The 13,684-nt window shown below is 50.2% G+C and overlaps 1 protein-coding gene across 4 annotated transcripts in view; it reads left to right on the plus strand.

The window, feature by feature from the left end:
* Lmf1 (lipase maturation factor 1) overlaps positions 1 to 13,684 on the plus strand; it is an 83,658-nt gene that overhangs the window by 5,708 nt on the left and 64,266 nt on the right. Inside the window, exons 2-3 of one of the 4 annotated variants that reach the window (XM_006525095.4) lie at positions 662 to 971; positions 3,795 to 3,861. The exons of 1 other annotated variant lie outside the window; for it this stretch is intronic. In XM_006525095.4, the coding sequence (XP_006525158.1) occupies positions 3,819 to 3,861 (43 nt within the window). In that variant the 5' untranslated portion in view covers positions 662 to 971; positions 3,795 to 3,818. The remainder of the gene's footprint in view (positions 1 to 661; positions 972 to 3,794; positions 3,862 to 13,684) is intronic. 2 more of the 4 variants (NM_029624.4, XM_030250137.1) reach the window with 2 other exon arrangements.

Raw genomic sequence — 13,684 nt, forward strand, 5'->3', positions numbered from 1 at the left:
TGGGTGAAGAATTGCCCCTTCACACTGAGCTGTGGGCGTGTCCGTGGGACATTGATGGTAATGATTGATAGCTCGTGCAGGAGTACCCAGCCCACTGTGGGCGGCACCATCCCAAGGCAAGTGGTCCTGGGCTACGTGTGAGCCAGAGAGCAAGCTAGTAGTCAGCATTGCTTCACAGTTTCCGCTTGAGTTCCTGCTCTGACAGCCCTCAGTGATCTGTGACCTGGAAGCATAAGCCGAAATAAGCCATTTCCGCCCTTAAGTTGGTTTTTAAGTTGCTTTAAGTCATGGTGTTCATCACAGCAACAGAAAGCAAACTGGAACATGTTATGTTATGTTCGTGGCTCCATCTCTTCCTCGTATGTCCTTATGACCGTAGGGCCATTATCTCTTCATACCCTGCTCACCTAAGGGCCTCTTCTCCTGTACCCATGGAGGCCTGTTCTTGCCTGTGTCCCCTTGGGACTGTGGAAGTTGATCTTATTCGTGTACACTTGTGTCCATGGGGGCCCATTCATGCCCACTTGTCTCACCTGTCCCTGTGTCACCCAGCCACTAGCATCTCTTTATCCCACAGGGACCCAGTTCCTACTTGCATCCCTGAGCCCATGGAGGGGTGGTCTGACCCTACTCACAACTCTTGCATTTGTATGTCTTCCAGTTGTGGCCTTTTTGGTGGCATTCAATCAGAACAAGGCCCTCATCGGTGACCGGGGCCTGCTGCCCTGCAAACTGTACCTGAAGAATGTCCAGGAGTACTTCCAGGGCAGCACTGGCTGGGCTGCCTGGACCTATGCACCAACCATTATGTGGTTGTTGGACTGGTCAGACATGAACTTCAACCTGGACCTCATTGCTCTTCTTGGGCTGGGCATCTCGTCCTTTGTCCTGGTGACCGGCTGTGCCAACATGATACTCATGACTGCCCTCTGGGCCCTCTACATGTCCCTGGTCAACGTAGGGCAGATCTGGTAAGTAGAGCCTCTCCCCTAGTCCTTTGGACATATACCTACCTCCTGGCCACTGAAGTGCCACAGTGAGCTTGTTCAGGGGTGTATCACAAAATGCTAGGCCTTGGCAGAGGCTGTTGTCACCATTCAGCCAAACTCTGGCTTTTCTCTTTGGGGATAGAATGTGTGATTGTACTTAGAGATCTGTGTCCCCTTGAGAATATGCTGCCAGCCTGCTTGAGCCGTGAGTTTTGATAAGATGGAGACAGAGATCATTGGGCAGCTGGTGGACACACTGAGGTCAGAAGGACTTTGAAACATCGCCCTTCTACCCTTACCAAGAAGAGTCTTTGCAGCCTATGCCAGATATTACATCGGGCCATGGCTCAAAACTTGCCTTAATGGGGCCCTGTAGGAGTAGAGGAGGTGTTGGAGTTCAGAGGATCTCCAAGGGCAGAGAGTTTATGGACCACAGGAAGGCGAAATCTGTGGATGTGGCAAGCATTATCAGTGTGTACATATGGGAAGTGGGTGAGGGCATGGGATCTGTACTGATTGTTTTTCTCCTTGCTGTGACAAAACTCCTCACAAAAGCAAGTAAGAAAGTACGCGTAAATGTACATGCACCTACACACACACACACACACACACACACACACACACACACACACACACACACAGAGAGAGAAGCATGCGCGCTGTGGTTACAAACACATACATCCGTACCTAGCTTTTACTCAGGTCCTAGGGATTTAAACTTAGGTCCTCACATAGTGTGGTTTTTTTGTTGTTGTTTTGTTTTGTTTTCTGTTTTTTTGGTTTTTTTTTTTTTTGAAAAAGGGTTTCTCTGTGTAGCTCTGGCTGTCCTGGAACTCACTCTGTAGACCAGGCTGACCTCGAACTCAGAAATCCACCTGCCTCTGCTTCCGGAGTGCTGGGATTAAAGGCGTGTGCCACCACCGCCCGGTACATAGTGTGGTTTGGGGCTTAGCTATGAGTAGGAGCGAGTAAGTGTGCTGTTCACTTAACTATCTCCTCTATGAACATGTAGTACCGTGCACAAAGGATGGACTCACTGCCTCCAGCATCTGTGGTTAAAAGAAAAAAGCCTCAAGCATTCTTGTTTTATCTGAGAGCAGTGTGTATCTCTGCCAGGCAGGGCATTACTTGACTTAGTTTCAGAAGCAGGGGGCTGTCGGCCTGCTCAGTGAGTCCAGACCCCACAGCAGGTCTCAGGCTCTTTCCTTTCATTAGCACACATTGCATTCAGCTTTACTTCGTCACTGAGATGTAGCTCAGACACTGTAATATCTACTTAATGTGCGTGAGTCAAGCGGTATACGCCTTTCATCCCACCACTCAGGGCAGGCAGCAAGTTCAAAATGAATCTGGGCTACACAGTGAGTTGCTGGACAGCCTAGGCTACAGAGCAAGACTCTGTCTGAAATTGGAGTAAGACAAACCAAAACTAAACTTTACAAGTCAGTGGCTTTATGTATTCAGGGTTCACAAAACCTTGCTATAAAGTTTAAAGCGTTCTCATCTCAACAAGAGAACCCTGTATCTTAGCCCATGAACCCACTCCTCCAATGGCTCCTGGTAACCAAGAAGCGCTTTACATTTACACCCATGGTGCTTAAATGCCCCATTGTTTACTGTGGACAGAATCCCTGAGTGTGTGTTTTTATGTGTCTGGCTTCACCCTCCGCATGGTGTTCTAGGACCCTTCATGAGTAGCATGTGCCAGTGTGTCTTTCTTTCACAATAAAATAGGTGTGCATGTTTGGTATGGATGGCATTGGGAGTGGGGACACTGGACGTGCAGTTCAGTGACAGAGCATTGCCTAGTGACTAAGTTGTTGTTTTATTGCTACAAAGGGACACTGTGACCAAGGCAAACATTTGATTGGGGCCTTGCAGTTTCAGAGGGTTAGCCCATTATCATCACGCATGCAGGACAGGCCCTGGAGCAGTAGCTGAGTGCTATATCCTGATTGGTAGGAGAGAGAGAGCCTGACCTGGCATGGGCTGTTAAAACCTCCAAGCTCATCCCCAGTGACCCCATTGACACACTTCCTCCAGCAAGACCACACCTCGGGTTTTTTGGGTTTTGTTTTGGTTTGGTTTGGTTTTGGTTAGTCAAGGCAGGGTTTCTCTGTGTAGTCCTGGCTGTTCTGAAAATCATGGTCTTGCACTCAGAGATTTACCTGCTGCCTAGCGAGTGCTGAGATTAAGTTATGCACCACCACACCCACTGTAACACCTTCCAACTCTTACAATTCTTTCCAATATTGACACCCTCTGGTGACGAAGCATTCAAATACATGAGACTTTGGGGCGGGGCATTCTCCTTCAAGCCAGCACACCCATCACTGTGCAGCATGATGGGTCCCAGTATCAGAGTCCCAGGCATCTTCCCACTGTTACTCTAAAGTAAAGGACACTGCGGCAACAGAGCCTACCATGTTCCTTTGATGTTACTTCTCTTCCAGTAATCTGTGTCAAGACACCCAAGCACCCCAGATGTATCCTGGGGTATAACATTTGCAGTGGCAGCCAATTAGATGTATCCTGGGGTATAACATTTGCAGTAGCGGCCAATTAGAATCTTGCATCTGCTCACTCCACAGTGTCTTTTGCTGGCCTCTTGGCCCTGTCTCCCCCAGCTTTGCCTACTCAGTGCCTAGCAGCTGATCCTCTTGGAGGTGTGTCCTCCCGGGCCCCACGCTGCCCCAAGCTGCCCCAAGCTCACAAGTGGGTTTTGCTCAGTGGGTAAGCATAATGGTTTAACGTATAAAACCAAGCCAGAGCCTTAATGTTCTTTCTTTTTTGTGTGTGTTTCAGGTATTCTTTTGGTAAGTGACAATCATGCAGAAACAAACCTGTGTGAGGGTTTGCCTTGTGTGTTGGGGTATGTATCTCCGTGCATTTCGGATATGGGGGCTTATCTCATGTTTAAATCCTTACTGCTGGCTCTTGGGGTGTGGGCATGGCTCTATAGTTTGTTAGCAGGCTGGCAAGTCCTGACATTGGGGCTCTGGTAGAAGTGAGCAGCTAGGGTGGGTTGTGACTGGGGCCTCCCAGGTGAGGCACAGCACTGGATAATAACAGAGATGTTAGGCTGGAGAGATGGTTCAGGCGTTATGTGCACTTAGTACTTCTGTAGAGGAACCAAGTTTGGTTCCAAGCACCTACACAGAGGCTAACAACCACTTGTACCTCCAGCTCCAAGGGGATCCAGTGTCTTCTTCTAGCCTCTGCGGGTGTGTGGTGCAAAGATATGCATACAAGCAAAGCACACAGGCACATAAAATAAACATAAGTCAATCTTGAAAAGAAGGTGGCTGGTGTGATAGCACACGCCTTTAATCCCATATAGTGAGACCCCAGCTCAAAAAAAACAAAATAAAGTAATGGCAGCTCCCGAGGGCAGGGTTGGTGCGGCTGGTCAGGACACAAAGGTCCTGTGTGTCTCAGGGTGTGAAGCAAGATGTGCATAGCTGCTTCAGAGAACCCTTTCTTCTCCAGTGCTTCAGGGAACTTCAGGGAATAATGGTAGTTAGTTATTACTAAGGTGATATCTAGAGAAGGCATTTGGGAGAAGTACTGGAGGCCCCTCCCCAGTGTGCATCTTAGAGTCCTGTGGCCCACTGAGCGGCACGGAGGTGTGTTCATTGGACAGGGCAGGCAGTGTAGCAAGTACAGGGCACTGGACTAGTAAAGCATTTGGATGCTCCCAGCCCACACCAGTTGATAATCACTAGCGAGTGTCTGAAGCCAGCCCCCAAGTGGCCAGGAAGCTGAGAGCCTGGGGACTTACACGTAAGGTGGCCCAACTCTAGAGTCCCACAATAAAAGACAACGATGCTTTGTAAGGGGAGAGTGAGGGGGTGGGGGAGGGTGTCTTTACTGACCTGCAGTTCTACCCAAGGACGCCACAGGGGGCACCTTGACCCCACTGCAGTTACCCATGCTGTGCTTGTGTGTCTGGGCCACACCCTGCCTATCCTATGTGGCTTCAGATGTGAGGCCTGAGTCCCAAGTCACTGTCGGGTCTATGTTCTTAGTCTCACCTACTGAGTGTTCCCTGCAGTTGGAGAAAAGGGGATCCATTGGCAAATGCAAGGCCATCAGTCTGCTGCCACAGTAAATGTTTCCCCTCATTTTTAGTTCCCGCTGAGTGCTTCCCCTCATTTTTAGTTCCCTGAGTAGACAGATACCTGTGTATCTGCTAAACTGTTCAGCTGAGCTGACAGCGTCTTTCCCACACAGCTGAGAGCAGGATCACTGTGGCTGGTCGGGACACAATAGTCCAGGATGTTTGTATCTATTTCTTATTTCTGTATCAACATCCCCCAGGGAACCCTGTGTTCTCCAGTGCTTCCGGGAACAAACCCTCTTTTCTTAATGAACACTGCTTATCTGAAATTGCAACAAGATTACTTTTTTGTCTGGTTATGAATATGGAAACCTTGAGGCCTTGACTCCTGTATCTGTATGGGATCCTTGCTCCTTGGTGTAGAGGGTTCTGGCAATGACTGGTAAAAGTCAAGTCTGAGGCACTCTGTGTGCTCGGTGCCAGCACTCTCCGGAGCTGTGGCTGTGTCACAGGACAGGCACGATGAGAAGTAGCAAGTGTTCCACACATCTTCAGGCCACTGCTTGGCAGTGGCTGCCCCATCTTGGAATGTGGGCAGTGGGGTATCCCCGGGGTTCCAGGCACATAGCAGGGAAGGGGGTAAGATACAAAAGAACTTGGAATTCTTATGAACAGCAGAAGACCTTCAGGTGGTCGCCTCAGGAACTTAGAGGAAAACCCCTGCCTAGTCACCATTGGTCTGTGTCCTTGACTGCTGGCACTTACAAGCTCTATCTTACCTCGTGGTACAGCTACCTGGAAGCTGGTGGTGCTGCTGTATCCCTGCCTTCCATTTCTCTTGCTGTCACAGAGAACAAAGGCCCATCTGGGTAGGCAGCACAGGGCGGGCAGAGGTGCACCAGGTGAAGACTTTTCTAGAAGGGCTGGAGTGAGCTGCAGCCGGGAGGTGATGGCGACCCACACCTTTGATCCCAGCACTTGGGAAGCAGAGGCAGGCAGATCTGTGTAAGTTCAAGGCCAGCCTAGTCTACAGAGTGAGTTCCAGGACAGCCAGGGCTACACAGAGAAACCCTGTCTCCACACACACACACACACACACACACACACACACACACACACACACACACAAAGGAAAAAAAGAACACTGGCTGCTCTTCTAAAGCACCTGGGTTGAGATCACAGCACCCACTTAGGAGCTCACAACCATAAATAACTCCAGTTCTAGGGGATCAGCGCCCTCTTCTGGCCTCTATGGGCACTGCGCACACATGGAACACAGACATATAGGCACAATGCCCATATGCACAAAGTTATAAAGACTCTTCTGGAGTTTCTCTTCTCTGGCCCGATGTTGCCACCCACAGGAGCTGCAGATCTCCCAGTGAGCACCGTCTGTCAACCTGGCTGTGTGATTTTGACAGGGTTTCTCTGTGCAGCCCCCTGGCTGTCCTGGAACTCACTCTGTAGACTAGGCTGGCCTCGAACTCAGAAATCCGCCTGCCTCTGCCTCCCGAGTGCTGGGATTAACCACGCTCGGCTTCTGGCTGTGTGATCTTAATTGTACCAGTCATCTCTGTTTTACATGGAGGCTTCAGTGAACTAAGAGCCAAAATGTAGAGCTGCGGGCTGGTAGCTCTCTGTGGGGCTTTATCCCCACGAATCGTGATTTGACATGCACCGAGCTTCCGGAGCCCCGTACAGTGTGCTGCTCACTGTGTGTAGTATGTCTGTATTTGTATCTATTTGTTTATTCATTTCAAGAAAGAAGTCTTACCTATCTACCCCATACTGTTTTCAAACTCCTTATCCTCCCGTTTCACCCTACCAAATGCCAGTTTACAGGCATGCACCACCATACCCAGCTTAACATGAATATATTATATTAGTTAAAACTGAATCAATACAAATACCCATGGGTCAATACCAAAGTCCCACCAGCCCTCACTGGAGAACAAGGAAGCTCTGAGATACTCAAAGGCATTAGGTCTAGAAGGGTCTGTGGACAGGGCCTCGTGGGGGACACCCTCCGTTGTGCTAGCAACAGGGTCCCGGTCACCTCTGTTCTTGGGCAAGTGTGAGCAGTGATGTGGGGGGACTGGCCTTTTGTGTACACATCACCATTGCCAGTGAAGGATTCTGGGTAAGGAGGCCCTGCAGTGAGGTCTCATTTCAGGTGCCCTCCTATGTCTCAGACAATCACAGTTCCCCAACACACTCAAGTTTTTTATTAGTAATTTTTTGCTGTCTCTCTGAGAGGCCCCCCTTAGCTGTGGCAGCTTTGAGTTCCTCTCTGTCACCTGTCACTATCCCAGTACTATACTCTCATTTCTAGACAAATGCAGTTGCTGTGTGGGCTGCAGGTGAGTGGTGACTTGTCTGGGCAACATGCAGGTCAGAGACTGGGTTGGAAAAGAATTCCTCCTGTCCCCTGTGGATGTAGGAAACTCCTGTCCCCGAGGGACTGTGATTGCTGATGTCCCGTCACCTGGTTCTCTAGAACTGCAGTAGCCTTCCAGGCTGAGCCGCAGGGCTTCAGGTCTCCTGAAGGACAGGGCTGCTCCTGGCAGGCACCATCCCAGCACACTCTGTACACGCTGTGACTACTGTCCCCAGCTCAGTCACTGTCCCTGGCATGGGCCACTGTCTCCCCTGGGCTCCAGGCCATTGCTGAGCTCTGTGTGCACTGGGAAGGGTTTAGAGAGGGAACTGCAACCGTATCTCTGGGTCCTGAGTCCTGTACTCTGCCTGCAAAGTTTCCTCAGTCTTGTTCCCAGACTGTCTCCTAGGCATGGCCCGTGGGGGACAGGGAGCAACAGGATGACTGCTCTGGCTCCAAGGGCTGTCCTGGGGGAGATGGCTTGTGGGCATCATGCTAGAGGGGCTGCCTGCTGATAGGACTGGGGAGGGCCTGGGAGAAAACAGCATGATAGAGTCCAGCCAAGTAGCACAGCCTCCTCCAGCTAGGCTCTTGGGTGATAGATACTGTAAAGTCCTCAAGGTCCAGATAGGCAGTCAGGAAATGTGGCACATTCCGGAAGCCTCCGGAGGGTTTTAGACCACAAAACCCTTTTGTATGTCCTTTGATTGTGGTGAATGGGGTATAGGCCTTGCCTCCCAAGCGATGCTTGGGCAGTGTAGGCCACACTCCACATTCTCGCTGCCTGAGCCCCTTGGCACACTGGTTTTTTTTTCTGGAGAGATCACACTATCTCTGGTGACTGTAAGGAAGGGAGACCAGGCTGCTCTGTGAGTATGGGATTGTGAGAAGCCCTGTGCCTTAGGGGAGCACACAGGTTTGGGGTAACTAGAGGCCTTTGATGTCCTCTAGGTCCCACCACCACCACTCAGGCCAGCACGAATCTAATACTCTAAGGATATCCCAGGTATGAAGGTCCCTGGGTCGCAGAGAAGGATTCTAGAAGACCCTTTGCCATCTCTGTTTCGGTCCAACATGGTCAGGATAAGAACCGGGCACCTTAGCGTTTGGATGAGTCCGGGTTCCTTCATTTCAGTAAGAAGCTGTGCCTCACCAGCTGAGGACAGAAGTTCTGCTGTGTCAGCTTCCCCCGGCAGTGTCCGGATGCAGGGATGCACAGAGGCACTTGGGCATTTGCCTTGGATCATGTGCAACCCATTAGCTGTAAACACACCGTGAGCTCACGTGAGGACAGCTTTAAAGCATGTAACCCGAGAAAGCTTCAAGCCAGTGGGTAAGTCACAGGGGAGAGAGGCCAGGGGTCTGCAGGAGCAGCCATGGCTCCCATGCAGTCCACAAGGGCCCAGGCCTCACGGCAGCACGCACGGCAGGAACGGTACCCACAGATTATCTCGTGAGTTCTGTGCTTTTCCATATCTTTTCCATAGTCTAATGATTCAGGGAGCTTTGTCCATGCCAAGTGGAGAGCTCGGTCTGCTGTCAGGCCATCCTTGGCAGGCCCTGGGCCACATGGGATGTTTACACGCCGGGGACACTCGTGTTTCCCTTCGTGGCAGCGCCTCCTGCCAGCCGTTGTGAATTAAATGCTCCATGTGACCCTTCACCCTTGCCGCTCTTAAACTCATGCTTTAAAAACAGCTTAATGAGGGGTTTACTGGCCCAATTGGAAGTTTTTATTAAGACCCATTAGTGAGGGAGCAGAGCTGCCTGCAGGAAGTGATTAGCACGGTGGCCAGGCCCAGCAGGTTCCATGAAACTGTTTCCAGACCTGTGGCTGACACTGCAACGGCCTGCATGCCCTCTGCTGCAGTTTACAGTCTTTTGCTCTGCTCTACTCCCAGCCCCAGTGCTCCAGGAAAGCAGTTTCCTTAATTAAGTTATCCTCACAGTCAGCGGCAGCCTCAATGGCCAGGCCAGCCTTAAGCGCGGGAGCTGCCATCAGCAAGCCAACCTAGGTCTCCTTCCTGGGGCCTGTCTCTATTGACTTAACCTCTTGGTATGTCACTAGGGGAGGACCAACCTCACAGAGCTCATTTCCTGAAAATGTCAACTCAGGATGACAGCAGGCCCTCTGTCCCAGTACCATGTCCCATCACATCCTTCACGAGAGCCCAGAAAAATCTGGTTCCAGCACGGGAGGACCACTGTGTGGCATGTTGGCTGTAGACTGCCTCAGTCAACCATTTGGTAGGGGCCTAGGGTCAGTGTTTACCCAAATGGGGACATGAGATCAGATTCTCACACACACACACACACACACACACACCCGCACCCCTCCCCTGTGTATCTCTCCCTTGCTCCCTTCCTTCCCCCTTTTTCTGATTTAAATCTAGTGGAAAAAAAATCACTAATTGAATCTGAAAGAGAATGTTTCCATATGGGATGGTTCACGCCTTTAATCCTAGCAGGCTGGAGACTGAGGCACAAGGAGTGCTGGGACAGTTTGCAGAGTGAGACCCCTGTCTCTAATTGCCTAGCATCCGGAAGCCCTGGCTTTGAGTCATGCCTGTATTCCCCACACTCTGGAGGGGCAGCCCAGTTCGAGGTCACCTTGAGGCTAGCCTGGGCTACTGGGTGTTCCTTATTCCTTGTTGCTCACTCGGGGTCCCGCCTGCTTCTACTCCCACTTCCCAAACGTGGTGGTTCCCTTTAATGAACAGAGTTCCGAGACTTAGAAAAAGAGCTGCTTCACTCGAGTCCTGGGGCTGCTGGATGGGCTTTATCTGGAATTCCTCCGGCTCGCCTCTTAGTTTTATTTTTGCCAGATTGTTTGGAGATGGGGTGTGTCTGGGGTAGAAAGTTGTCTCCATCCCCAATCACTCTCAAGGACAGCTGAGCCCAGCGGACTTGGTCTCAGTTCCCTATAGTGATGATCTGTCAGATTTCAAGTTTGTTCCTTCTGAAGCTGCCTTTGGTTGCTGAGTGGCCTCACCCATCAAGCCGTCTGTCCATCTTGCTCTCTGGCTCACCACCAGTCTCTCACTCTCCAGCACCAGGCCATCTTTGCTTGTTTCTCTTCTGCTCCCCGTAGGCAGAACAGGCAGAAACTCCTCTCTTGTGGTCCTGGAAGAACTGGCTTTATTTATCAGATTTTTAAGAGTTTAAATAAAAATTTGCTTTATGTTGCTGGGAACCTGGGTTTGTGCAGCACCATGCAAATGCCCCGCCCTCTGCTGTGCACCAGCTCTGATAAGGAAAGGGTTTATTGTCCAGTGTTTGGAGCTGACAGCTTAGGTGATGCACCACTGTCTGACTCCTCCCTGGTAGTAGCAGTGCACACACAGATGACCACTGCCCTCTAGCTGTATCCCTGTTCCACCCTGATGACAGTCACTGTCGTTCTGTAACCTTCAGCACCGATGCCACTTTGGACAGGTGCCATCCAAAGAGACAGACAGCAATGCCGTGTGTGTAGGGAGTTATAAATTATCTTCTGCTTATCAGCTTCTGGATTCCTTATACTCTGGCTAGACCATGACCTAAAAAGTATCCTTTTAATAGCTAAAAACAAAGAAGTTAGGTGTGCGCATGGACGTGCTCAACCCAGATCCTGCTCTCCCCACCAGATAAACCCCCTGATCTCTGCTAGCACTTACTCTGGTATTTGCAGCATGTTTCTCATTTAAAAAATTATTATTTGTATGTGTGTGTCTGTGATGTGTGTGAGCACTCACGTACTGTAGCACACATGAAGAGGTCAGAGGACAACTTTGTGGAGTGAGTTGTTTGTTTCTCTTTCTTTCTTTCTTTCTTTCTTTCTTTCTTTCTTTCTTTCTTTCTTTCTTTCTTTCTTTCTTTCTCCCTTTCTTTCTGCCTCCATATGGTAGCTTGGTTTCATTTCTGTTACTGTGATCAGATATACTGATCAAAGCTACACAGTAGAGGAAATGGTTTATTCAGCTTACAACTCTCAAGTTGCGATCCACCATTTCAGGAGCACAAGGAGCCATCACATCATATCCACAATCAAGAACAGAGAGAGAATAAATACATCTGTGCTGTCGACGGCTTTCTCTGCCCCCACCCCCAGAAGTGAGATTTACTTGTTTCTTCACGCTTGGTGGAGAAAGTTCAGCGGCGCCAGCCTAGGGGATGGTGCCACCAACAATGGACTGGTTTTTCTTCATCAATGAAGCATCAAGATAATCCCCACAGTTATGTCCACAGGCTGACTCGGTCGTGACAGTTCCTCAATTGAGACTCTCGCCACAGTTAATTCTAGGCTCTGGCAAGTTGATATTTAAAACTGCCCATCAAACACCTTTACCATCTTTAGCCATCTTGCCAGTCCCCGAATTTGTATTTCCAGTGAGGTCTGTGCATGGTTCGATCTTGGTGTGGCCCTTTTAGACATTGCTCGTGTACTGCCTGTCAGGAGTAGCAAGGACCCCTCACAGGCCCTTCATGCCATTTCCAACATCCTACCAGAACTATGTCACAGACATCGTTTATACTTGACTTTAGTCCAAGGACCAAGAAGTGGTTCAGATATAATTGCTACTGGTTTGCAATACACACAATCTGTGCGTTATTGTGTCTCTGCAAATATTGTTGCCTTCTGGGCCAGATAGAGAGCTGCAACTATTTTGTCTGTTCACTTTTGCCTCCCTCCCACCCCTGCCCCTGACATCGAGAATTGGTCCTCCTTTGGTGGTTAAGTTTTTCATCTCTGATCTTATCTCACCAACTTATTCTAAACTTTCCAGTGGAACTGCTTAACCCTCTTGATATCTTCATTTTACAGGAAGCACGTTACACAATCTATGCTTCTTTCTCCCCATGCTGTGGAGGTTTCTCTCTGTAGCCTCTCTAGTGCCACTCGACTAGATGTGTTTTCGACATTTGGGTTTGGAGATCGTGGGGCAGGCAGGTTAGCTGCCTTTGCCTGATTCTCTTCCACTAGTTGGTCTGCCCCTCTCTGCTTCCTAGAGATCCGTGTAATCCTCAGGTATTGGTGTCTCGCTGAAAACAAACCTCAGCGTCAACAAGCACTTTTTCCACTTCCACGACCTTCTCCCCCTCCAGACCTAGTGCAGTATTCTTTTGAAGAGCCATCTGTTAGCGCCCCCCCCCACGCCCGCATCCACAGGAGACATCTGACAGCAGCAGGTCAGTGGGATCCTCATCTCCTTACCCAGCTTGCAACTATTTGTCTGAGGCAAGGCAGGCCATCCTGTGTGCTTCTTGCCCACTAAGTGCCCCCCACCCTGTGCAAGTGTGATGTCCTGGTTGCATCAGGCAGCTGAGAGGCTAGAGCAGTGCTTTGGTCTCTTCAGACGCCATCAAGATCGCCAGCTGGCCTGGCCCCTCCAGCACCTGTGTGTCCCCTGTACTTCCTGCCTCCCAGGCTCCTTGGTAGCCGTGGGTGAACACTGCCAGCAAGCCTGCCTTTTGCCAGTGTGAGGAACAGGAAGAGACTCTGCTGGCTGCCCCAGCTAGTGTCCACATGCCAGTGTCTGCTGCAAATGCTTTGATGTTCTTGAAACAGAGACTCTTAAAGAGGAAGCCCTGCTCCCTGCTGTCACAATGGCAGCTCTTGTGTGTGCATCTGTAGGAGGAGATGGCCACTGATGTGGTTTGGCTACCGCTAATGGCTCTGAAGTGGGTAACAGGTCCTTCTAGACAGTCCCTGTCCTCTGGTCCAGCATACTATGCCTTCTTTCCAAGTATGATCACTACGTGTGTTACCGGTGTCGGCCGCCTCTTAGGCATGCATCTCCACGGCTGGCACACTGTAGCTGGTTTTCTGTTTGGTCCTCGCCATGATAGACATCTCTAGGGCATTCATAGGCTGACTGTGAGGAGAAGTCAGAGATGAGGTGAGCTTTATTCTTATTGCTGTTGCATGTTCCTGATGTGTGCGTGATGTGTGTATGTAGTGCAGGTGCACGCGGGCCTTGGTGTGCATGTGGATGGAGATTCAAGGACAGTTCTCTAGAGTCAGGTCACCCTTCCACATGGCTTCTGGGGATCGGGTTTAGATTGTCAGCCTTGCACAGCAAGTGCTTTTACCCCTGCTCCACTTTGCTAGTCCCCAGAGGCAAACATCTGTGTGCTATCTATGAGCACTATGTGGCTTCTGTATTGGCTGCCTACTCCTCCCCTCTGTCCCTGAGGACTGCCAAGCAAATATTCCCCACCCCACAGCCTGGCTTTATCCTTCCACATATATCCTGTGATATGAATTCTACCCGTGAG

This window comes from Mus musculus, chromosome 17, assembly GCF_000001635.26.
Source record: "Mus musculus strain C57BL/6J chromosome 17, GRCm38.p6 C57BL/6J".
Classification (NCBI taxonomy): Eukaryota; Metazoa; Chordata; class Mammalia; order Rodentia; family Muridae; genus Mus; species Mus musculus.